The sequence below is a fragment of the Falco biarmicus genome, chromosome 1 (assembly GCF_023638135.1).
Source record: "Falco biarmicus isolate bFalBia1 chromosome 1, bFalBia1.pri, whole genome shotgun sequence".
NCBI classification, from domain to species: domain Eukaryota; kingdom Metazoa; phylum Chordata; class Aves; order Falconiformes; family Falconidae; genus Falco; species Falco biarmicus.
Genome location: NC_079288.1, coordinates 65,964,406 through 65,992,205, shown reverse-complemented (window position 1 = coordinate 65,992,205; position 27,800 = coordinate 65,964,406). Strand labels below are relative to the sequence as shown.

The 27,800-nt window shown below is 38.3% G+C and overlaps 1 protein-coding gene across 1 annotated transcript; it reads right to left on the bottom strand.

Moving 5' to 3' along the window:
• Positions 1-22,471: 22,471 nt before the first annotated feature.
• On the bottom strand, positions 22,472-26,927 carry FGF20 (fibroblast growth factor 20). The gene is made up of 3 exons (XM_056358282.1): positions 26,493-26,927; positions 24,134-24,237; positions 22,472-22,868 (listed from the first exon to the last, which is right to left on the bottom strand). The coding sequence occupies exons 1-3, from the start codon at positions 26,785-26,787 to the stop codon at positions 22,623-22,625; spliced, it is 645 nt and encodes a 214-aa protein (XP_056214257.1). The 5' UTR covers positions 26,788-26,927; the 3' UTR covers positions 22,472-22,622.
• Between the last annotated feature and the right edge of the window lie 873 nt (positions 26,928-27,800).

Sequence of the window (27,800 nt, the reverse complement as noted above, 5' to 3'; positions counted from 1 at the left end):
CACTTTCAAAGGGATAATAAAGATAGGGTTAGGAGCAACCATGAAGCAATTAGCTGGTGTGATAAAAGAACCAGAGAAATTCCCAGGAAAATAAATTAATAATTCTGCAGTCTGTCAAGATTTTGGATGATGTAACAGAAATAAGGCCTGAGGCTAAACCACATAGAGAACAGGATAAAGAGAAATGTTGGATAACTATTATTCACTCTATAAGCCAGAGGTCTCCTGGGAGAAAAACTGTATGTGATTGTGTAATTAAAGTTTATATCATTACACATATGAACAAGAGGATCAAATAAGGCTGAGCGGGAAATATTCATTCCTGTCTGTCCTTCTTTTCTGACTTGTAAAATTTGAGACCTACTATTTCAAATGTCGTTAGAATAGAGAAGCATTCATGAGTTTTGCATAGGAATAGAAAATGGAAATAATTTTTTAAAAATATTAAAATTAGTATTATCATTGTAAGGAAAAACTGTTTTGTTCTGCAGTTAAAAAGACAAAGGAATATTATTCCACCAAATAAATGAGTTCAGAACACTCATGTAGCTGGTCAGCTGTCACTGCTTCATTTGTATTGTAACCACACGTTGCATGTGTCTCTCTTCTCCATGATGTTTGATGAAGGAATTGCAAAACACAGCAGACTCTAAGTCACTGGGAAACCTGCTGCTCACCAGCATTCTTAGATAGCTGAAATTCTCAGTTCCTCACTACCCTCCGTGTTTTCTTACCATTTCCTCTTTGATCTTCTCAGTTCAATGGAATCCAAAGAAACTTTCTGAGCTTTTCTTGGCTTTGAAATACTTCGCCAGTGTCATCTTTATCATGAATATCAGAATGTACACAGGGAAGTCTGGAGTAAACTTTTTTTCCAATCTGTCTGCATCACTTGATTACTGGCATTGGGCCAAGACAGATATAATATAAACAGATGCTGAAAATCCAACCACAGTTATTTGGCTGATGTCAAGAAAACTTACATGTTGCACCTCGCTGTGCAAAAACTTAATTAAAACATTATTGCATTATATTCTTCATAATTAACCAAAACTGGATTCCTTCTGAATACAAATTTAAGCTTTAGTCATGTTGAAAATAAGAAAAAAGATAATATGTATTCTCTAATGAAGTCTAAAACTAGTCTAAAACTAAAATTCTCATCACCTTGACTAGCTTTCTTTTTTCAGAAGCATGACTGATGGACGCACTACTACTTCTATACACCAGGGATGAACACTCCATCCTAAATATAAGCCATTTAGCTTCCTTCCTTGCTGAAGCACCTGTTGATTCAGACAGACTAGCAGCTGTTTTAACTGTTGAGTTCAATGCAAATACGAGTCCAGGTTTAGGACTCCATCAACTGAATCAGAAACGTTGCTACCTTGTGACACAGAAGGCTGAAACATTTAAGTTTGTTTTCTCAGGCTAATTCCTTCAAAAGTGCAAATGGGTATATTTCTCCTGAGAAACTTTCTGGTGGACCAGGTATTACATGCCTGTGTGTTTCTAACTGTAAGCCAAATCAGATATTTGTTATGTTGCAGCAATGTTAAGTACATAAAGCCAACCATATTGTATGTTCTGGCCGATTTGACAAAACTGAATGATTTTTCTATACCTGAAGCAAGTAAAACTTGGTTTAGTCAGATAATCTATTAGGTTACAGATTTTATACCAATGACCATGAGACCAGTACTTTGTCAGGAAGGCAGAAAATTTATTCTCTGCCCTAGTAGCTTGTCCTTGGCTTTGGGAAAATTAGTTATATTTTCCTTTAGCCAGCTGGAACAAAATAATTTGTTTGGGGGAATTTTTAAACAAATCCTGTTTGTTATTTTCTCTTAATTAATCCTTTAGTTACTGTGAAGCTTTCCTCTACTTCTCCATTTCTTTCCTTTTTTTTAATTAATTAATTCATTTTGTATGACCTGGAGCCATAAATAATACTATCTTAGTGATTTGTATAGCATCATGGCAGCTGTTAGAAAAAGAATAGTGACTGTTTTGCAAAGCCAGAAAACTTAGGTTTCCCATTTTAAAAATGTAGTCTGAAGCAAATCTACACATGTATAAAGGCAAACAGTTTTTACCATATATTCTCACTGTTAGCTCTGTTAAACAGAAATTGCTTTTGCTTGAATTTTATGTTCTCAATTGATCTTACTTTAGGCAATCTATAATGTGGAAAAACACTTGGCCACATTGACTGCCCCTGTATTAGCTTAGCTTCAATACAATACTTACCAAAAACAGATTAATCCACCTCAGATTTCATATAAAAATGCTCATGCTAGATTACAATCTACCAGATCACACAAGAAATTTAAGATGTGGCGATGTACAAAATGTGTTTGCAAAGGTTTTTAGGGCAGAAGGGATGGGTAGATGGTGAGAGGGTCTCATCTGCAGATACTCACAGCTGGTTTATGCATCATCTTGAGCACTTGTATAAACAGTATTACAGTCCTTGTTTTTGAAAAGACGTATGTTTTACTGACATCCTGAGAACAAACTGCAGCAGCCACCTTCATTTTTAGGCACAGTAACTAAAAGCATTACTTTGCTTTTTTTCCCCCTCATCACTAGTGAGATGAATTTGTATGTTGGTTTAGACCTTATGACTGATTTCAGGATGTTGCTGGGGGAACTTGAAAGGAGGAAAGTAGAATCTGAGAATTAGGGTATGATAACCATGCATTCGAATACCTCTGAGACCCTTCCTAAGTGGAACATTTCCTAATCGTTGATATTTGCTTTTTATGAAAGTACACATTTGATAATATTTCTGTTTGAAGAAATAATGTTTAAAGACAATTATTGTTGTATTTCAATAGATTTATTTATTGTTTTCCTATATGGATAAGCTGTGGTTTGTATTAGAAGCCCTCAGACCACTTTAGCAACTATACAAGTTTTACTTTGTGCTTTTTTCCAACGCTGAATTTCCTATTTTTTTAAATACTGAATTTTCTCCAGTCTTTAAATCTGGAATGTCTGTCTTTGTTGTTTCTCAGCTTCAGCTATTTAGAAAATATTCTTAAATATTTATGATCAAGAGTATGTAACATAATATTTTTAGAATTTTTTTGGCCAAAATAATCTTGAAAATACTTAACTAATAGTGTAATAGAAATAGAAATACTGATGTCTATCGACACAGAAATCAGGGCTATTCTAATGATAAGGTAAAACAGTACTCCCCTTTTGGCACCTGAGCTCAGTCTTACATTTTTTCTAACGCACTTTACTGAAAGTTAATGAAGTCATTCTGTATCAGTCATGTTCAGACATGAAAGTGATTCAAAGCACAACATGTGCAACTTTCAGTTTAGGTTTCACAGGGCAATAAAACAGTTTGCTAATATAGAACAATTGTTAAACTTGCCTGATTATCTCAGGAAAGGGAGGATTCCCAAATGGACTCCAATGGCAGAAATTAAACTGGCAGCTGGTTAGCATTACCAAAATGAATAATGAAGTACCAGTGACATCTGGATGGGTTCTAGGCACGCTCTGATGTATCAAGAGAATTTCTCTGTTTTAAAGAGTGATCCTTTTAGTGTCATTGACCTGATGATAAAATGCATCTTGATTTAAGCTGTGAAGTGTGTTATGAAAACATAGAATTACAGTAACTGCTAAAAAGATTTAAACAGGGAAATGAATCATAAATAAGATTCCCTCTCTTTCTACGTGCAAGTCAAGAATTGGCACGATGAGATAATGCAGTAAATGTCACAACAAAATGACAGAAAGTCAAGTTTAACCCCTCTAAGTGCTTTGAGCTTATGACACAGCTGATAAAATCTTCCATACACATAATAACTTTTGGTGTGAAGGTTTGTCAAGACCATAGAAGTCTTTTCAAGTAGCAAATGCATTGCTTTATAGATTTCCAGTAAGATATATAACGTAGTTTTCAGTTCAGCTCAGAGGAAATTATAGAACATGACCTTGCATAAGAATATCTTCCTGTGTTTTGCAGTAACAACTTAAAAACAGTGATGTGACAAATTTCTGGTCTATTATTTTCAAACATAGCAGTACTTTTGGAGCATTACCTTTGAATGCATTTGAAACAGCATTTGATGAATTAAAAAAAAAAAAAAAAAAGACAAACCAGTTGTGTGGAATAGTTCCAAAACCTTGCACTATATTATTACAAGCATTACTTGAGTATTCAAGAAGGGGAATGTACCTGCGTGCTTAAGAACAGAATACCTGGCAGCAAAATATCACTATTCTCTTCTTGCTGATAAAATATAGGACAGTGTAATTACTGCTTAACACTTTCAAAAACTGCTGGTGTATATCTAAGGTCAAAGTTAACCACCTATCTAGAAATCACTTGGAAAAAGAGGATTCCATAGTTATCAGAGAGGCAGAACGACAGCTTTACTTGAAATGCCTGAGACAAAGTGAACCAGTTCCTCACTTTTCATACTGCTGTGTCACCCAGAAATACTAGGATGCTCTCCTGAAAACCCTTTCCACCACCAAGCCAGTAACTGCAATACAAATAAAATTTTCATAGAAATGGATTTGCAAACAAATGGAAAAGGATTCTATTATTTTTTTTTCCCAACAATTCTAATTATCAAACTAGTTCAAGCAATTTCAGGCAATCCCTGAGGGAAAAAAACATATCTTAAACTTACTTTAAGTTTCCACCCTGTATGTTGTCCATACAAAATAAAGTTGTGAACAACAACCATATGAGAGACCAGCTGTTCAAAATCAGTTTCACACTCCTAATAGGAAGGGACTTTAACAGTAGCTACATAAGTTTTGTAAATATTCAGGTGGCTCTCATTATATGTTGTTCATGACTTTACAGAAGATTACAGAAAGAGGCAGCAGTAGGCTTTTGTATATCTTAAGTGTTGTTTAGACGGGAAAAAGAAATCACTGTGCATATTCTATTTCCATTGAAGGTATGCAACTTCTGCTGGTCTAAAGGAACAAGGTCATTTAAATCTGCATATTTATATATAAAATGTCTTTTGCATATGTAAAGGTTTTAAAGTTACATGAGTTTTTTATATTTTTCACTATTTATTCTTTAATACCACATACTTAATGTAATTAAAAATTAATTTTTATTGTAAAGCAGAAATGTTCTCCATTTTGCCAGGATGACTATCAGATTTTCAGCCAATTTTACACAAAAAATTTGTAAGTTCCATAGACATTAAATGCATACATTTTTTTTGCCACATTTTTCTGGCTATTTATCAGTAATTGTACACTTTATTAATTGTCAGCTCTTAGTGGCTGTTCTTTTGTAGGGGAAGATCTACAGTGATATGAACTATCAAGTTAAAAAAACCCTCCACCTCTTTAGACTGACAGACATAGCTGTACTAGTCTTTTTAAACGTAAGACCAATAAGAAATAAATTCTGTTTTATCCTATTCAGCCAAAACAACAAAGCAAGGGGGGTTTTCCTACAGATTTAGTGTAAAAGTCCCCAGATGACAAACACAAAAGCCTAGATATCAAACAGGATGAAAATGCTGATGTTCAACACCTGCACTGTGTGAGGGCCAAGAAGTAAGCTAAATCTTTTGCTAACCAACACACCTGCTTGATAGTGCAGTTTTTAACCCTTTCCTCTTCTTTCTCAAATTCCTTACTTAAAATAGGAGAGAATTCTAATAGAATGATGCAATCAAAGGATGTTAAAGCACAGTTTTAAAATAGAGATTCCATTCTGCCTTGTCAAAAACTACCAAATTATTGTATTATTTGTATTAAAAGGCTATTTAGCGTGACAGATTTTTAATAATACTAGAAAGGATTATTTACGGCTACAACATTATGGAAAAAAAACTATACAGGCTGTGGGGAACTGCTTTCTGTGCCTATCAAAATGTTTGTGCCATCATATTGTTGTATCTGATCAGGCATATGCTGCTAAAAAAACATGAGTGTTGTAATCTTTCTCCCTGCTTTTCAGAGGCTGTAGCGATATGATTAAAGGCCATCCAGCCGAAGCTGAGCCCAGGTGTCTACTGGCTCTGCTTTTGCTGTTCATAAGCACTGAGTATTCGTGTTGAAGTGCGGAGCGCTTCTGGTAATGTCACAAATGCATGAACAGGGGCTCCTGTAACAGCAGTGAGTATACTCTACCATTCTTCAGTCCTTCAAAAATAATAATATTTGACAGTTTTTCTTCTGTCGTAATTAATACTAAAAATGAAGGTCACATTATTAGGTCCTCAGTCACTTTTAACATAATCTGTACAGGATAATTGCCATTGTAAATAAAAGTATTTTTTTACCTAACTGCAAAAACTTTTGCAACTGGAAGTTAATACATAATTTTAAGTTGATGTTGCTTTCTCCTTCCTTCACCATTCCATATAGAAAACACAGAGTGTCTTCCATTGTTGCTTGGAAAGTTCTAAATAAATTCAAATGCCATAATTTTATACTGGAATAACATGAGATATTGTATATGGGTGACAGTTCTGCTTCTTACAGCAGAAAGCAGGGTTGAGGTGGAAAATGGTGGACTTGATTTAGCACAGTTGTGCACACTATGTATTTTCCCCACATCTCAGTTACACCAGTGTATGAGCATATCTATGAAGCAGCAGCAGAACCTGTGAATTTGTTGGAACAATTAGCACAAATTGTTCATGTTTAAAAATAGATGATCCCATCCAATAGGAACTCTGCTTAGTTTGACTGTGAGGCTTATTTGCAATTTTTTCATCTTTGCCTCCGTATAAAAAAAAAATAATCTACAGAACTACTTAGCAAGAGCTTTTAAACTTTTATTCATTCATATGACACTTCAGTTAGATGAGGAGCTGGCTATCATTTAAGGTAACCTATTTTGCAAGTCCGGACCCCAGAGAGGAATAAATTAAGCAATGAATAGCTTGATGATCAATTGTCATCACTTGATATGGCTCAGGAAGCAATTCACAGGAAGTCCTAAATACAGAGGGTTCCTTAATAGAAATTTGAGAAAGGCTGACTGTTCCAGGATATAAGCCATATGAATGAGGTGCAGAGGATGACTAGTTTCATTAGGATCTCTAAATAGGGCTTTAGGAGTGTTCAAAATTAGAGGAACCTGAGGCTGGACACCCATGTGGTTGTTATCACATGATCTAGATTTGCATATACTTGTGCTAGCTACATTAAAACAGGGAAGAATTTTAGACACTTTGCAAAATCATTCTTAGCCAACTTCAACTTTGTGTCTCTTCTCCACAAAAGCAGCATGCACGATGTTGAGGATCAGGAAAAGAGTCCTCTTAGGCTGCATCACTTCGAGGAACTACAATACAAGATCTCACTCCTTTGAAAGGGTAGCCGAGCATAACCATCTACTTGTACGATCTGCCAGTGTGGTCAAGGAAATAAATGTTCAGAGTGAAAACCCACTCAAGGGTAACTCCAGAGCAAAGAGTCTGGCATATCGGGACTCAAAGCAGGAATCCTAGTTAGCGTCCCCCCAAAAGGGACAAGTTTACCAAAGCTCTAGAAGTCAAACTATTATCAAGTAAAACATGGGCAAACGTGGGAGTTTAAGAAATGTGGGGAGACTGCTATTAAGATGGTAAAATCAAGCCTCCTTTCTTCCTGAGTGTATTTGGCTTATCTGATAGAAACTCCTGAAATGTTTTCAACAGTGATAAAGCAAAAAGTATTTTTCATGCTCCAAGATCTCAGAGGCAAGGACATGTGCAACTTTAATGTTTATTACCCAACCAAAGATGTTTCAAGTTTTGGTATGCTTCACAAGAACATACATTTCCACTTGCAAAACAAAATTATATACAAAAGTTTGACAATATCTGTGTGGAAACAAAGAAAAGACAAAACAAAATTTCTTTTGACTTAACACTTCCTTTAGCTCATTCTTTTAACCTCCATTTGAACTTTTGCAGTAGTTAAATTTTAGATTGATGCTTTAAACAGAGCTAAAAAGTGCTGACAGTGCTGGAATAAAGGTTTGAACACACTAATAGGTTTTAGTGTCTGAAACTTTTGATAATCTGGCCCTGAGTGTCATGGGTCTCCCTGAGTGGATTCCATCTGTCCCATAAAGTTATGTATTGAAATTTAATGCAGCCCTTTGATCTTCCCTGTGTGAAGATCTTCATCTTCCATGAAATCAACAAGATGCTCTCATTCACTGAAAAGCCAGATCTCAGACTTGGTGATTGGTGAGACTATACTACTTGTTACTGTATGTGCCTTTTCCCTTTTTGTTTGTGTCACGTTTCAGTTGCAGGATGATCCCAACAACACTGGTGAAAAATCAGCCTTTGTTATTATGACATAGCCAACTAGCATTTAGCCATGTTAGATAATATCAACTGAGACTATAAAATATTAATGGTTATACTCTGCAGTAAAAAACACTGTTAATTAGTACACATCTCAATAATATTGTTTGTTTGTCTTTAGTGGAATATTTTAGTATCTGTAGGTATTCTTCACAATGGAGTTTGTTACACAAACATGACAACAGGATTACTTCAGATTAGCATTGCCATAGTAGGAAGTGGTGTGAGAGTAGGGGGGAGGTTTCACTTAAATACATAACAATGAAATAAAACTCAGACTGAAAGCCCACTTGCCACTTGTGTGACTACACAAAATACCTGTGCTCAGACCTTCTGCTACTTGTGATAGACCTGAAAAGTAGCCCATGCCAAGCACACATCCAGAGTAAGTCCATAGCACAGTGCAGAGCAGACTTGTGCATTGTCTTTCCTTGCTGAGACACCGAGCCCTACACCCAGGCTTCTACCAAGCCACTGAGGAGATCTGTAAGATCCCCATAATCACCAGGGGAAATCCAAACAGCGCTGAATCCCAGCTGGCCTCCAACATCCCTGAAAATGAAGCAGTACAAGCCCTTAGGGGATCCCCTCATTCTGCCTCAGCATCCACATAGTAGTGCTGCTGTGTCTGAGTACTTTTATGCAGACAGATGTAGGGCAGGATTTTCCCTCAGTGACTCATCAAGTTCATTCAAGAACTACACTGCATATCAGCAAACAGAGCCCAGGTGCCTCTACGCTCTATACCTTCATCCCCAAAACTCATTTAGGTCCTTATGTGCACTAGTTGCCACTGCAAACACTGTGTTCAAGATTGTCTGACATCCAGGAAAAAACCTACTGTGACATGTGAAATGAAATTTTGCTTATTTTTTCTTCATGTCTCTTCAGAGAAAACTTTATTCACTGTATTCATTTAGTTTGCAGTTTTATTTAAATATCATCTCTAAGATGAGCTTTTTTCCAACTGCTTCTCATAGTGTCAGTCAATTATATTATCAGTATAATTCAATTAATTAAGGTCATATTTTCTTATTGTTATAAATGCTATTAATATTGAAGTTGTATCCTGTATTATACCATCTACTTCCAAAAACATACGACAAAACCATGAAATGTTTTCATGTAATTTACAGTTACCTCATTAGATGGCAGTGTAACATTCAAAACAAATGTTACATACTTTTACACATATGTATTTCATATTCACAAAAAAGCAGTTGATTTTATGTTAGGTGATAAATCTAATCTTTTCCTAAAGACATATTTACTTTTACATTTTGGAACATTCAAATCTGACATCAGGAAATGTGTCTTAAAATTAAATGCTACATGTTGATAACTGAATCAAGAAATTACTCTTGCAAAAAAGTTTTAACTTTTAATAAATATTATTTACTGTCACCTTTAACTCCTAGGGTCTACTCAAGAAATTTGTGTTGCAGAAATCAATGTGTTGAGAGGAATGACAGTTTTAAACAATCTTTATATCTTTTTGATTCTTAGGCCAGCTGAGAATCAAGTCAGTGCCAGATAAAAGTTTGGAACTACTTCAATATCTTGTCCCCACTAGAATGAGCCTTTACAATGCCAAATACCATTAGGGAATTATTCCTCTTGTATCATAGATGTCTGTGCTGCCCATTTCCTACACTAAAATCTGGTTTGTGTTGCTCCACAGTGCAAAGACTTGCTGTCTTACTTTTTAGGAAAATTTATTTTTCTTTCCTAATTCCTTTGTACTCCTTTCCTCCCTTGATATATCTATCAAGGAGGAAGAAGTATTAAAACAGAAAAAATAATTTCTTCATTAAGGTACTAAGACTAAAGAAGATGACATTAAAGAGTTCAAAATATCTAATTAAGCTTCATATTCTTCTGTATTTACATTTTTAAGTTTACCAGTGCAGTCAGTCCTGGAACAGGTTTGCAGGACTGGCCAGTGGTAACTTGCTGGTTCTGAAGAAGAATCTTGTCTTGAAATTCAGTCACTTAATAGTCCTCACACTAGTAAAAAGTATAAGACCTCTGCCCTAGACTAAATCTTATTATGTATAACTTATTTCCAGCGTGCTAGGATGCATTCCTTGGACCTTGAAAACTTCATACATGACAATCCATAGCACTGAAGAAGATCCAGACAGCTTCCCTTGAACACATTGGTTTATTTTGAATTCATGAAAAAAAGTATTATCCTGATATGATGAAAGCCAGCCTTCCATTATAGTCAACAGAGTAACATTCTTTTGCAAGGAAAACTGTTATTAAATATAAAAGCCATTTGCAAAGAGGTGCAGAAGTGTACTTTTTTTACCTAGTGGCCAGATAATTGAAATGATATATGAAATTCAATCTGAAAAAAGCACATGGAAAAGGCTATCTTACACAGCAGTGAATGCTGAACTAGCAATTAAGACTCAGAAGAAAGATCCTAGTGTTAGAACAGATACTTCTTTGAAAATAGAACCCAGCTCTGTTCTCAGGAGCAGTCCAGAAAAAAACCACTAAGGAAAATGATAGGGTTTATTTTACATTAATTCCTTCTTAGAACACAAAACAAAAAACACCTTCATAATACTGCATACCCATAATATATCTTGAAATTAGTAGACAGTTTCATCATCAGTGACAAAAAGAAGTTAGAAACTGGTAATAAGGGTGTTCAATATGAGACAGGATACAGAGAGAGAGAGAGAGAGAGAGAGAAGGAGAGAATAGAGAGAAATGTTTCCTCGCTGTGTAATTATACTGTGGAACTCATTGACACAGGCAGTTTTAGGTGTTAAAAGTTTACATGAGCTCAGAGAGGTTTAGACAAACTCGTGGAAAACAAAGAGCATGTAAACAGAAACATTTAAATGCAAAGGCCTTGCATCTGCTTCAGGAAATCCCTTGCTTCAGGAGTTGCAAGGACTTGGAGGATGATACAATTGTGCTGGGGAAATATCACTATGCTTACCCTGGTCCTGTCCTCTGCCCCTCACATCTGGCATTGGCCAGTAGATGGGATATTAGGACAAAGTATTTTCAGCATTTTGAGTCATTCCATCTGTGTAGATCTATACTTTTTGTGAGTCAACAGGGTTTCAGTCTTGCTGGAAGAAAATGACAGTCAAGAACTACTCTAGTTCTTCTTCAGCATTTCTTTATTGTCAGCTGTTCTTATAGCAGTAGAACTTTCACTGGGAAAACATAATCCCCAGTTTTAAAATGGGGTTTACATCTCTTCCCCTACACAATATACATGCTGCCAACAAAGTTACTTTTGATTGTACTTTTTAAAGTTACAGAACTAGTACTGCAGGTCCTTGATAAGAGCCAGCACCCCCCTCAGTGTTGTACTACCCTTCAATATGCAGAAGTCACAGGCAGTGTGTAAAGTGGACTGCTTTTATCTCATGGTATTCCTTGAGGGATTCCTATATTCCAAATAACGCTTGATGTGACAAGCGTTTTAAGAATCTCTGGTTCTTTAAAATCCCACCTATTCTGATGGAAAGGCATGCTATCAAAATGCCATGTCCTTTACTGGCATTTACCCTGAAGGCTAGGAAAGCATTTCTGTGAAAGGTGGAGTTCCAAGGGTACAGAATTACAACGGGTGTGTTGCAAATCCCTACTCCAGGCTAGCTGCTACTTTTGCAGCCTATCAAACTGATTGGATATTCCCATCTGTGTAAAATTAACATGTTTTCCTCTTTTTTTTTTTTTTTTTTTTTTTAAATTCCCAGTGCTGTACACCATTACAAGCATATCACAGATTTGGCCACAAATTTGTGCTGTGATAAAAATGTCTCTTTGGTGCCCTGTCTTTGTTCTTGCTATATTTAAAACAGCATGATTATTTGCCCCCTACTTTTCAAACTTCATTAGGAATATAAGATTCTCTTAATTTAATTTCCTGCTTCACTTTATCAGCAAGTTACTCAGTTCTGGGAAATAGGAAAGCAACAAATTGAAATTGTCATTGGTCCCTTGGAAGCAAGAAGACTGCACATAATGTGATGAGATGACACAAGTCTACTAAAAACAGAAGGAAAGAACACAGGCAGAAGAAGAAAGCAGTTATCTTAATGATAATATATGAAAATAATATTATTTTCCAATCTTTTCCTGTTTTCTCATCTAAATGGCTAGATAGGAACTGGGGGGGTTTTTCCATGACAGCTTTAACCTAGCAAGCAGAAATGTAACTTTTAAACTGAGGTCTTTAAAAATTAAATCCATGATGATGATGATGATGATGATGATGATGATGATTGTTATTATTATAGCAAAAAGATATTGCAGATCATCGGTCTTGAGTTCGTTAAGATGCATCATACATGGCTGGAGTTCCCAGTGAAGCTGAAGCATGCACTAATGGCTCTGCAGTACATGTCCCGTCATGCCTTCGTGTTGAAATACCTTCTGGCAAAATTTCTCTTCTCATTGGACACAATCAGATATTAGGTCAGATTTGAAACATAATATTCTTACTTTCATGTTTACTAATATATTAATGTTTCAAATGAAAAAAAAATATTTCTTGGAACATGATTTTTTTAAAAAAATACTAGAAAAACATTAATGTGCTGCAGAGCCATCAAAAGAATTTAGGAAATTTTAAGCGTAAATTGTAGTCATGAAAAACTACAGAGGTGAATATGAGCACTTAACTCTAATGGCATGTTTCATGTACGAGTGAATGTGTCAGACCAGGACAGAATAGGCAGTCCAAAGTCTTTAGATTTTTGTATCAGTCATTGGTGATAAAAAATGTGTTACCATAAAACCGTAGTTTGATCAGCATTTGCTATCAAATAAATTCATGCTCCCTATGCAGTTTCTAGAGTGTGAGAAAAACACCACTATGTTTGCCAGTAATCATCCTTGCTTGACTATCTGGCTAGTAAATAAAATACAGAATGCAGGGACATAAAAACCTGTACCACAAGAGTCTTCAGTTGCCATAGTTCAGAGTAAATGGAAAGTGATGTGTTATTCTGCTGAATGTTTTTAAAAGGAAAAAGTTCATCTGCCTTTTAAGGAAAGACAGCCAAGGAGATTTGCATCAGACCAGACAGTTTCTGATCCTGCTTCCCAGCTATATAACCAAGGGCTAAATGTGAGCAAAGCAGTTTGATCTCAGACAGCTCTTGCCTCCCCTCCCTGTGCATACTCTTTTGCTGCTACTCACATCCCTCAGTGCACTGCTTGCACTAAGGCACTTATCTACGCTTCCTAGTTTTGCTCCTTCATTAGTCTCAGCTGCACCTCTTCGCACAGAAACACACGTGTGCTAGTGCTGCAGGCTAAGGTAGCCATGCTGGGTGAGGGATTTGGCATGTCTCAGGAGGCAAGGCAATGCTTTCTTTGGGAGCGGTAAGAGATGCCTCTTTGTAAGAGGAGGGGCAGCTGTTCAAAATCCAGAGTTGCTTCTGACAGCAAACACTAAACAATACAAGCATCTGTGGCATAGCCTTCATCAGAGAAGCTCAGCTTTCTCCAATGCAGCAGGAGATACTGGTTGATCAAGGAGTTCAGGCTATAGTTTGTAAAAATGTGCAGGTAATTAGGAAGACTTGATTTCCTCATGAAGCTGAATGTGGCTTGTGAAGGGAAGATAGGAGCCTGGCTATGAATAATAAAAGAATAGACTGACATCAACTTTTGAAGGGAATCAACTGCATGGAGAGCATAGTTTGCACAGAGTCAGGGACATGGGACTGGGAATGGTTCATAATATGTTAACGCCATCCTGCCATTCTCAGTGCTTTGGATCACTGTCTAATCCTGTCTTAGGAAAAGAGAAGCAGAAATGCTAGCCAATTATGATTTGATTAGCTGAGTATTCCCGTATATTTTCAACAGACTTAAAAGAGATTAACTTCCTGCTAAACTGTTTGTATCTACTTTCTGGTAGCATGAAAAATAAATGTTACACCTCATAATTCAGTAGCAAAATACCTTAATTTTAATATCATTACACAGTTATGAATTTTATATAGAAAAGCAGAACACCAGCCAATTTACTTCTTTTCAGCTATGTGAAGGGAAATGTGAACAAAAAAAGAAGTTCAAATAAACCCAAAGATCAAAAATATATGTCTTTTGATAATTTCTCCTTTACTATCAGATCTCTTCTGCTGATTTGAATAGGTTACCTAGGAGAAACAATGTATAAAAGTCTGTCTTCAGATCTCTGATAGGAAATCCCCACTGCAGCAATAAATATTATATCTATGGCAGGCAATTGGCAAGCTACCTTGATCATGATAGTCCCTGGCTGACAATCACACAAAAGTGAGACCAGAAAGTATATCTTAAATGTTTCAGCACTTGGATTTTCCTAACTACTCCTTTCAAGTTCTTTATGAACAACTTGTATACAGATCAAAACATGCTAATTTCATCATTGCTGGCCAGCATCATAAAAGAATCATATGAAAACATATGGGCACACTCACCAACTTTTTAAGCAACCAAATCTTTCACAGAACTATTGAAGTTTCTTCATGAGATAAAAGAGTTTTGCTGTTTTGAAACAATAGTACTTCTTTTTTTAATATCAAAACATATGAGAGTGCTATTCATCATCTGTCACCTTTTCATTTAAAACACTGCCAATGGGCTGCCTAAATATGTAAAGATAGCAAGGGGTAGTACACTACACAGCAAGGTAGGTTTGTTTTTTGACCCTGAACACACAGTCTAACTCCCCAAGCAACAGGAACAAAATATCAAAAAACCTTGTGCAATACCTGGTTATGAGATGTACCTTATTTTTGCTCTCTTGTGACAGTCTTTGAAGAAGCACTGAGGAGCTGCAAGTGATCTGTTCTCAGAGATGCTCAGGGATAAGAAATGCATCCTAAAGAGTGACCTAAAGGAGGTGAGAGGAAGTAAGAGTATTAAGAAAATACAGATTCACCATATGAAATTTGTCAACAGAGCAGATAGAATGGCTTAAGGCAACCTCTGATAATAACCTAGAATTAGACAAATTGAGCTTTTCAAGATGTATATGCCACAAAGAAAACCTACAGAAACATCTGCGTGTTCCTTAATGCAGGTTTTTTTTCTAGCACCATCATCAGAATGGAGAACACTTTACATAGTTAAGATTAGCAGACACATTCCAAGATAAAAGAATTTACCTTCTCATTACAGTAAACTTGAGGAGTTAACTGAGGTTATAAGCCACAAAACCACAACCTCTACACAAATGAGGGTATCTTGTACCCAATTTTTAGTAATAAATTACATGCAATGTGGTGCTTGCAATGTTACTTGAATACAGCCATGAGACATTTCTAGTCACGTGAGACAATTTCATACTGCATCTTACAGAGTCCAGCAATCACAAAGCTAAAAACTCACCTCAGGAGATTCTAAAATTTTGGAATAGATACCCATGGCACCATGACTTAAAAGAGAAAGTGTGAGTGACAAGTACTATGTCACACAGGGTTTAGGTTTTAGTGTTCAGCAGTTTCTAGTTTCTAGTCCAGCATAGAATTAAGAGCATTTGCTGACCATTTGGTGACAGTTAAGTACTGCATTCTAGCTCACTAAGGAAAATTTGGACAAAGCAATCTTCTCACATCAAAAATCTACTGTCTTCTTTAATCTGAGATGAGTAAGACCATAGCAAGAGTAGGGATTCTTGTGGATTAGCTGGAAAAAGATCAATAAGAAAAAAAACCAAACACAAGTATCCAGATCCCTACACTAAATTATAGAGGGTAGCTAAAGTGTTTTTGTAAAAAAAAAAAAAAAGATGCCTCTTATCTACAGTTCTGAAAGTTTGACTGGAGGGCCAGCAACACAACGTAGTGTTGTAGAACCATGACAAGGATCCTGAACAGGAAAAACTACCATCTGACATTTTAAAAAACAAAACATCTATATCATATCTAGATGCTCCAAATCATATCTAGAACACAGTAGGCTACAAGCATTCATCCATATCTTTGTGCTAAAAGTTACCAAAGGTATAGACCATTTTAACAGTCCCATTCTGCAGCAGGTTAAATCTTTTGACTAATTTGCAGTTGCATGTGCTTTAAGACTTTTCTGCATTTGTTCAGCTTAATGATTAATTAGAGATATTGTCCCCTTATGGGTGGTAAAATTGAGATATAAAAATTTTAATAGATAGTCCCAAAGTTGAATAGCTAGAGGAAAAGACAAAGCAAACAGCAAATTGCAGTTCTGACTTTTCACGCTGTCTTTGGATTGTGCTTCTTTTCAGAAAAGAAAGAGCAGATAGCCAAAATGCTGCTAAATCTAGGCAGTGAAGACACAATCTTCATCCAGCTGAAAGGAAAAATAGTTTCTGACTGGAGTTCAAAACCTGATAACCCACCTGATCAGTAGGCTCTATACTAATTGTGAAAATCATCTCAGAGTTTGCAAATAGTCCTGAGAATATCCCCCTTCCTATCATTTCACCTCCATCATGCTCATGCCAACCTCCAGCCAACTGGCTTCCACCAATACCTCTACTAGTAAAGGAAATTGTATTTTCTGGCTGCAACAAAATAGAAGACATAGAATTAGCATTATCTTAATGACTGGGTAGTTAATATTACTTCATGCTCCTACCCAGAAGCTTCAGCACAGTAAGGGTGAGCTGCTAAAAACTCTTAGGTGTAAGCATAATTGCCTATCACCACCTTCTGATATCTCAGCCATGTACAGATGAAACCACCCCCAGGCAAATCTACCCGCCTTGAGACCTGTGTTCATGTCTATGACACCTTATAGCCACTGGAATTAGAGATGGATGGAAGATCTTTCATGAATAATAAAGAGACAAACATGTTTCCTGAAACTGTCAGCCACTGAGACTCTTATTGCCAGGAACAAAGGAAACACTTGTAACTAATTTGAAAAGCATCTTTCATAAATATATGCTAGTTTAGATATGTATATATAAGGATGACATTTGGGAGACAAATGTGACTTAACATGGGCTCTATTCATAAATCAAGTAACACTCATGACTTGAAGATATCCATCAAAGTATTATTATGTGGTTTGTGATATTTTAAGTGTGAATAAAGCATGATTCAATTTTCCCATAATTAGACAAAATATATAAACCAGGACTTCACCACACTAAGACTTTTATTAAGCTCACTTTCAAAAAACTGCCTTTCTAACATTCTTACTCCTTTCCCTATGAATTGCATTTACTAGAGATTTGCTATAAGAACAATATGAATAGCTTTTCGGGTATGTTCAAAATGGAGAGCTACTGTCACCACTGCTTTAATTCAGTATTTTCTCTTTTTCTTTAACTTCCAAAATGGTTCTAGCATCTGATCATGTTGCAGATGAAACAGTTATTTTGACAAGCTGCCAAGCAATTTCTGTTTGAAACTTAATCTCTCTCCAACTGGCAACAGAAGTAACTCTTTGACCTCTTCCCTGTTTGATTGTTTTTTTCTTCCTATTTGCGCACAACTTACTTGCAAAGATGTCATGGTTAAGTATGTTCCACCTGAGAAGCTTTTACACCTCTCTGGTTTTCTGCTCACAAATCCCTGACTGTGAAGAACCCGTACAGCATTGTCAAAAGTGCTGCAAAACTTTGTATCAAAACCTTAATTAAAACTAATGCCATAAACCAGACTTTCCTGATTAACATTTTGATGGTACACGACAACTTCAGAATGTTCTCCTTCTCTCTAGCAAGATATTTATTGCCTTGCACTAAGATGAGCACATGTACATCCAGATGTACACTGGCACCAAGTACACTGACAGCAATGATTTTACCACAACAGCTGAATATACTACTGCAAAGGAAATTATTTTAAGATAAATGTCTGAAAAAGTGCAGGTTGATGCAGATATCCAGGAAGCGTAGAATGCCACTGTCATGTTCAGTGTTGCGAAATGTTTACTTCTCTTTTCTGCCTCATACAAGGAATGACACAGAGGAGAATTGCCATTGTCATGTTCATGTAACTTGAGCATCCAAATAATTGCAGAGAAATTAACAGCAGTGAAGTCGGGTTTTATCACATGAAAAGCAAAAGGAGCAAATGCAGAGATTTCCAAAAGGCCTACTTCCTGATAGCATCTCCACGCAGTATGGAGGAAGATGAGCCAAACCAGAGAAACTTACCACAGTGTTCTCAGTATTTATTTATGACACAGGCTTGGTCCAGTGCATTAAGGCAATAGGGAAGATGCATTCATGGTGTATAAAACTTCCTTACCTCTGTTTAGTTCTTTGCTGTACAGGAAAGGAATAAGGCAAACCTCATTGTTTGCAGTAGTATAACTAGAGCCATCGTACAGTGGTACTAGTGTGATTACATATACTGAAGGAAAAAAAACCAAAACAATAACCACACCCATAGCTGCTGGTAAAGACATACGTTTAAGTAAAACTTCACAAAGTTACTGAAGTAAGATCGGATGGCTATGACAAAAAAGAGTTAACAAAGCACATCAAGGAATTAAAACAGCTGGAAATGAAAGCTAATAGGAAAATCTACTTGTTAAATGACTCTCACACATCGGAAAGTGAATTCTGCGCACCGTGGCTTGCTAGCAGAGTGCATGGCCATAGCAGGGATCTGAACTTTCAGATAGAAGCAGTGAAGCTGGCTGTCACACCTGAGCATCATCAGATAACATCTGATCAAAGATAACATCAATAAACTTGGGACAGAAAACAGGAACATATAGACGGGACAAAACTGCTCCACGGAAACACAAACAGTTCACACCAATTTAAGGACTGTGCCTTTTGGACTAGCTGTCCACTTTCTTCTGATTAAATCAGCTTGTTTAATAAAAAAATATTCATTTTCAGAGGCACTTGGTTTCTCCTATATCCTGCAACTATTACAGCTGGAAGACTTCCACAGAAGACTCTTAAAAATTCTACCTTTGCATTCTGACCAAGAGCACAAAGATTAATAAAATAACAATTTCACTCCATATGTGCTCAGAAGTCAAGGTTACTCCTGGATTTCAGAAAATCTCCTGTATGGCTAGTATATTATTTCTGACACAACTTGGAAAAGAGAGCAGCAGAAAACAAAGTATGTGAAGAAGTACAGAACTGGCATGGAGCACTCAGTTTCCAGCCAGCTCTGAGATCAAAGGGCCAAGTGTTAGAGCTACTAGGAGAATCAGTGAGAAGCAGAAAGCGGAGCTGCACCTGCTATACAAACCACATAACTACCTTGAATGGTTCTCCTTCCCAGAAATAAAGGCATAAACGGGGCAGCCAGTCATGCAGGGATTTATTTCAAGATGTGAGGTTTTCTCTGCCTTCAGAGATTTCCTCTGAACCTTGAACAAGTGTCGCCTCCTTCAGATTACCCTCTTCACGATGTTAGAGCAGCCCACGGCTTTCGGATTGATAGGGTTATGCAAAATGTAACAGGTAGTAAACTAGATCATTAATTCTACTGGTTAAAGAGAACCAGTCTCTCCCTGTCTGTCCAGTTGAGCTTTCTAAGGCAGGAATGAAAATCACACAAAAAAAACCCCAGCGACTGACAACTAAAGCTGTTAGTCTAATGCCATAAGAAAACAGCTGTTTTGAGGTGTTGCTTTTGCTTTTGCATCTGCCATTTTCAAACTAGGAAAACATTAACATTATCTGAAGACCATGACGGATAGAATGTAACAAAGAACAAATAAATGCTGCATGCAAAATAAGATAGGAAAACGCAGTATCTTTCTTCAGGGGCAATATTCCAGAACTAAAAAAGGAGGCTGTGACAGCTTTTCAATGCTCTGGGGTTTTTTTACAGTCGTTCATCACCACTGGTACCTGCACCATTACACTTTGTTCAAGGACTATTGGCACGTATCTAAAATGGGAATGGGGCAAGAAAATGACAAGCATATATCACTCTTCTTCATCTATATGTTGGCTAGGTGTTTGGATCCAGAAGTTTCAGCTGATTTTTCACCACTTAAAGCTATCCTTAGTTACCATTCTGGACTGTAGCATATCTGTGGAAAAAGACGTACAAGGATGATTACAGCCCTTGCCATCTTCAAAGTACTTCTGAGGTAGCTGGATTAACAGTAAACTGCTAATCCAAAGAGAGAGAGCTCTTATTGGTATGATTTAAACACTGAGTGTGCCAGAAGTGCATGGGAATTAATGTCCTGAGCAGCAGTCACTGGTTATTTACACAACCAATGTGGAATAAATTACTTTTTAACATGCAGAGGAAAAAAATTTTCTGTTAAAACATACATTTTTGTCTTCAGTTATTGATCTATTACTAATGGGACTCAGTGTCACCCACAAAAATCATTATTTTATGTTAAGTTGAAGCGCATTACAACATTATTTTACTAAACTGTATTCAGGGCATTGTAGATCTTCCACTACCTGCTTTCCAGAAAATTTTAATAAAGCCTTTAACCTTAGTCAGTTACATATTCCTAGCACAAAAGCACTGGAACACCATTTTGTGTGCCTGTATTCAATTTCTATTCAGCAGAAAGTAAAATTATTTTGTTCACAGTCCATCACAGCCATGGCTCTAGCAAGCGCATTATATACCGGAAAATGCTTGTTGTTAATACCTTTATTGATATAAATGATGCACATGCAGTATTTGAATCATGTGTGTTTCCATAAAAGTAAATTCAAAGTAGTTATCTTGAGCTAAAGCCCATTGGCACCCAAAACATGAGACCACCTCTGGTACAGCATAAATATTGCTGCCCTCTCCTAGACTGCCTTTCCTGCAGTCGTTCTCCTGGACTGACCTTTCCGTGGAGGTGGCCACCATCTGAGAGCAAGCTTCAGCAGGTTTAGGTCTAACTCATATAGGTCTGTCCTTAACCCTTAGTATTCTTAGAGACACCAAAGACTTCCCCATTAGTCAATATGCAGATGAGTTTGTGCTTCATAACCGACAGTCCTCAACTAAATTAGTGTAAAGTCAATTAGTTGTTGTATAGCTGTAACTGACATAGAGACATAGTTCATCTTTGTCCTGAGAGTCTGCACAGAAACACTTATGCTGGTATAATCCCCTAAAGAAGGAATTAAGATAAAGTAGTCTCCTTTGGCTCCTCTGTGCTCAGTGGAGAAACAACCTTCACTCAGAAGCTTTTCATTCCACAGCATCAGAAACACCTTACTGATACCGTTTCCCTTTAGAAGATATTTTAATTCTATTCCCTGTCAATATTTTTACAGTGATGAGAATCCTACATGAAAATTTAAAGTAATACAGAGAATAGTCATTTGTATGTTAGTAGAGACAGTAGGAACCATTTGGCAAAAAAAAAAAAAAAAAAAAAAAACACCACAAAACATCAGGCATGTTGTGATTTGAATCAAGATTTCAAGAGCTAATACTACCTTTTCTTTCAAGGTAACTGCAATACACTCCTCACAATTGTTGCAGGTTTGAAATATTACACAATGTGCTAAAAGATTCAATTTAAAAATGACAGTAAACTCAAAGTGAAATAATTTTTAATTCCCTTTTTAAATGTGCATTTGAATTCAATACAGATCTGTAAGGCACTCTCATAGGTCAAAAAAAAGAAATCAAACATTCTTTCCAAAATAAGGATAGTCACAAGGCAATGGTATGTGCATAAGATATAGCCTTATCTGTAACTGATAAACAATGAAACATGAATGTTCAGGTTTTGGATCCATTGCAACATAATGTCATTTCTTTATCATAACACTACTGAGAGCAAATATTGGCACTGTAAATGATTTCTCATTGGGGTTAGGGGCTTGTATTCTCTTCATATCCCAGTAAAAAATAAACTCTTCAATAAATAAATATATAAAATAAATATATGCTATCTGGAGACGTATAAATAGGTCCATCCTGAAGACAAGTTCCAGCTCTGACTACGATGCATCAACATCTAAGGTCCATCACTGAAGTGGAGCCACTAAAACTTCATACACAGTTCTCAGGATTTCTTACTATTTTTACAGTCCATTTGTTTCTATTTCTTCCAGATGTTGTCTCATCCACATAACGCAGGTAGCTCTTTGCTAATTTATGGACCATAGCTAATCCAGACAAAATTGCCAGGAGTCTGTTAAAGTCACACTCCAACTTCCCTTTGGTTACTGGCTACCAAACAGTTCAGCAAGTTTGAAGGAGGCTGGTCCACTTTCAGCTTTAAGGCTTTGTCTCCTAAATCCAAAGGTCACAAAACAAGAGGCTTGCCTACCACAAAGCACCTTCTTCCAAACCACCATCCTAGATCTCTGCAGGTTCTGCATGCTGATATTGCCATGAAAGCAGGGGCAACAGCTCCAATGTGAGTTTTTTTCACAAGTTGCCTCCTTCCTCAGCTGTATCCTAACACATCTTTGTACAGTTCTGGAACTCTTTCAGGATCCACAGGCCTGGGCAAGAAATGTGTAAATTTCTGGTGTCTTTTGGACCTTGCCCCATCTCTGGGAGTACCATCTTTGTTAAGTGCTACGAAGTATCGCCGCCCCGAATCTCCATGTTTGTACACATTGGATGAGTAAGTGTTGTACCAGTTTTCCTCAAATTGTTCCCTGAAGATGCATTCAGAAGTCAGTTTCTCCTACAGAAAGAAAAATAACTTCAGCTGTTGCTAGATATCTGAACACACACTTTAAAAATATGATTAAAATAAACAAGATGTTTTAGGCTTTTTGTGGCCTTACTGTTCATTTAACGTCAACAAATCAAACCAAGACCTGACACCAAGTTTGCAATCCTACTTGGTGTTTTTTTTTAAATTAGACCTGTACATATATAATTTTGGATTTAAAGACAAATTAGGTAACTTTCTCTAGAAATGCATTATTTATGGTTTAACCAAAATTCACTTGACCTACAGAAACTGTATTACGTAGAGTTCTGTCTTGGGGTATCTGACATTCTAGAAGTGAGATTTGGTAGAGGGACTCAGGTGCGATGTAACAGCCCACAAAGACATCTCCATGTCTTCTTTGTGGCGTTCATCACTTCTTTGTAAATATTTCAAACAGGACTAACCACAACCAAAGGAACTGGAGAGAGAATATTTTATCTCAAGATGTTTTAAGACTTGAAAGAACAGTCTAAGACTGTTATAACTCCGATAGTATTGGAAAAATCAAAGATTACATTTTTACAGTCATATTTTACAGTTGAAGTTTTTCACCAGATACAGATAAATGTAATGAGTACAATCTTATTTTCATTCTTAAACTCAAAATATTCCAGTCGGGATTTACAGATACTTCCAGCACTCTTGCACCATTCAGGTTTTTCAAGTAACAGTGGTACCTAACCATGACATATGGTATTACCCTCTTTTTTCCCAGCATTTGAAAGAATGTTTGTATGGTAAGAAGCTGGTACCTGGAAGTACCACTTGCCGATCTGTAAAGGAGCATTAGGCTATACATAAAGCCAGAGTACTATATTAATTGTTGTTTATTTGTTCCATAACTATCCTTTTAACATTTTTCAGTTGCATTCAAAGTTTTTAATGCTAGAGTATGCACTATGATACATTTCAGTATTGATAAAAAGAAAATTAGATAGCAGGCAACTTAAATGTTGTTTGAATAACTGGTTTAATTTAGCAATTTTCATCATAATTTAGGAGGAATATTTCTTTTCAGTTCTCTTCAGCTAGGACAGAGAAACTTTTCCCATTAATCTTCAGTATCAAAGGCTATACTGCTATATACTTTACAGATATACACTTCAACAGGAAAAGTAGTTAGTGTTTTGAAAGCTAAGGTGACCTCAGCTAGCTACTTGAGGGGTTTGCATAGCACTAAGAAGTGAATCAAAACCTCAACATGTGTGACCTGACATGAGAGTAGTACTTACAGAGCCATAGAGTTCTCCCTTCTCATTCATTCCAAGGTAAAGGCCACTGTCCACACCTCTAATACTGACCAGTCCCACCGCCACACTGATGAATTCAAGGATACCTAAGGGGGAAAAAAATAATTGCTTTAATTCAGTTTGTAAACATACAATACATAGTATCCAAAACACAGTTGAAAACAAGTAAAAAATTTACATATTATAATAAATAAGGCCTTGTTTCTCTGCAATGTCAAATACTATATGGAAAAGTATATAACATTCACAGCAAAGCAGTCTGAGAAACCTCATTAGGAAGGGGAATCCTACCCCATTTAAGAAACTTTTTTATAACGCTGAATATGAAAGAATTTTCTTCAGAGCTGAGGCTAAAGCCTTCAGTACTATGCAGCTGGAATCTATAATGACTATACACTATTTGCTAAACTGCCTACTCAAACATAGGAAGATAAGTATGAACTACCTGAAAACACACTTTACCTTCTCTATAGCATTATCTTTAAAAAAACACATCCATTATTATATCATTTGAATGGAAATCAAAGTACAGATGGGAATTTTATATAACAGAACCTACCCACGGGAGGGGAGGGGGGAAAAAAAGTATTTGCCAGACATCTTATCTAGCATATGGGCCCACACCTCTTGACACAACTTGCTATCTTCAATGCAGGCTTTTTATGTGCACGAAATATACTGTTTATTTGCTAATGTTCGGATTATAGCACTATTTATATTACATTTGCCCCCCAAAAATGTAATATATATTAATAATATAAAGTATTCAGGAGATGAGGCACTAATTGAAGCCTGAATTTGGCAAGGATATGCCAACATATTTAACCAATTGATATGCATAGATTACAGTACATATAAAACATGAAAGAAAGGGAACGTGTGAACTGGCTTTTTGGAAGTTGTTAACAATATAAACAAAGCCTCAAAAAGAAGTTGTTCTAGAATCATATGCAGGATTTTGCTGAGCAGCAGAAAAACCACAACATGTTAAAAAAAAAAACACAAACCTGAATCTAAGGCAAGTGCTTTTAAATAGTGTGTTTGATTTTGATTATGACTTTTTGTCTTTTTGCTATATTTATGATTACTCTTTTTTTTTTTTATTCAGGACCATTTTTCACTCTCAAACAGATGGACTGTCTGGGCTCTACAATAATTTAAAATATTTTGAGTTTTAATCGAGCTTTGGCAGGTTTCTTATTTATTATTACCAAGCAGCAAAAAAAGAAAAAAAAAATCTTTACAAAGAGTACGCATTAAAAACCCTATTGCATGTAAATCATCCTAGTTTTCCAGTTCCTAAAGCACAAAGTCCCATAAAAGGAGGTGGAGGTATTTTGTCTTTCTGGTATCATTTTCAAAGCCACCCTTTTTCAAAACCATAATAAGCAGGTGATTCAACCCACAAAGCAACCACATCAGACAAACCTGCCGAGAATAGTGGTAGAATAAAGGAAGAACATTTCTAAAAAGCCCGGTTAATGTTTGATCTGAGGCTAACTTTTCCTTCTTTTAAAGCAGATTTATTTCATGTTTACACCCTGTAGGAAATCTTCGCCCTGAGAAGAACTGTCTGACTACTGCTGCTTTACTTCTGAAAACATCCATGTGTTATAAAAGCAATTAAGAGCCATTCCGGCAGATTGTTTTGGCTATGGGGAGGATGATAGGAAACTCCTTAACCGCCTTTTTACAGTGCTAAACCAACACACCACACACAAGAAGACACATGTAGTTGACAAGGGCAGGTTTGTTCAGACATCCAGCTCCTACAACTACTATTTAGGATTTACTCCTGTGTCACAGGAAACATTTACACTTTGGGGTGGTCTTCACCTCCTTTTGGTTTGCCGGCAGAGAAACTTGGCTGGGAAGCATTTTAACTGTTTGAGAAAAACGGAATTTTAGACTCTTGAAGAGGGGCCTAATGCTTCAGCTTTCCGTCCGGCAGAAGGGAGCGGGGGCCAGCGCGACCCAAGGGTCAGCACGCCCGAGCCCACCGTTCGTATTCCCCTGCAAAGACTCAAGAACTGCCAGCTCGGACAGCGCACACGGCACGCACCGCTCTGCCGCGCGCCCCTCCGCGCTGAACCGGCGGGTGACACGCACCGCTGGCAGCCGCCGCCCCCAGCCCAGCCCAGCCCAGCCCGGCGCACCCCCGGCCCGCACCTCGCCCCGCGGCGGCCCCCGCGGGGTGACGCCGCCGGCACTGCGAGCGCGGCCACCTGCGCCGGCAGCCCCGCACCGCCCCGCCCCACCCGCGACCGGGGCCGCGCGCCGCCCGGTACGCGCGCGCGGGGAGCCCCGCCACTCCCGCACGCGGTCGCGCGCCGCCGCCTACCGAAGAGGCTGTGGTCCTGGCGGGTGCCGCGCACCGTGCCGTCGGGCAGGATCTGCAGGTGGAAGCCGGTGCGGCAGTACAGCTGCCGCCGCCGCAGGATGCCCTGCAAGTGCGCCAGGTCCGCCGCCGCCGCCGCCGCCCCGCCGCCGCGGGCCGCCCGCTCCGCCGGGGCCCGGCGGTCCCCGAGCAGCGCCGGGCGCTCCCCGGCGGGCGGCAGCAGGAAGTGGGCGCCCACCGGCTGCCCCAGGCCGTCCAGGCCGCCCAGGAAGCCCCCCACCTCGGCCAGCGGAGCCATGGGGGCGCGGGGCGAGCGGGCTAGGGCGCGGCGGCGGAGAGCGGCTGCCGGCCTCTCCCGGCGGGCATGTGGGGGTGCGCGGCGGGGCCCCAAGCATGGGGAGCCGGCAGGGCCGAGCCGAGCCGTGCTGAGCCGAGCCGAGCTAGTGCGAGCCAGGCGGCGGGGTGGTGGTTATACGCCCCGCGCGTGTACATATATACACGGCGGTCCCGCTGACATATGCTAATGAAGCCCTCTGCGGGGAGGCTGCGTTTGAAATTGTAAACCGGCTCCCCCTCTCCTCGCACCTTCCTCTGATCTGGGATGACTGGGGGGGGTGGGGGGAGCTGCCGGCGCGCCCCCTGCCCCCGCCGCGCGCAGCCAGTCACCCAGGGGCGCGGGGGGCGGGGCAGCCCCGCGCGGGGCGGGGAGGGGCGGGGCCGGGGTGGGGGCGGGAGCGGGGCCCGGGCGGGAGCTGCCGCGGCATTACGTGGACAGGTGCAAGGAGAGGCAGGAGGCGAGAGGGAGAAAGGGCGTTACCTGAGGGTTAGACCTGCCCAGACAGACATGAAAGAAAAAAACCCAAAGATCTGACAGTTTTACTCCCTGTTTCTAAAACGCTAATAAAATGTACATGCATTACCCTTCCCTTTTATCGCCTCAGCTACAAGGAGGGGGATTTCTACAGAAATTGGCATAGTCAGGGAGGTGTTTTCCCCTCTGCAAAGTCTCCTTCTCTTTTAATTTATCATTAATGTGACATCAAACCGATCTATAGCATTTGGGTATCCACACGATGTCTTAAAAACATAAAGGGCAGGCTCCTGGTTTGGGATAAACATTTTCAAAACCCACCGAGAAGAAGAAAGAAAGGTTGAGAGATGGCTCATCTAATCCATCTTCTCTGCGGTTTTGCAATGGGCCCTTAACCAAGGTCTGTGAACATTGCAAATTAGCAATAAAATCCCCTACCAAAAGATCTCATTTGTCTTTCTACACTGTTTTGAATCCATTTAGGACTTTGCCGTTCTGTT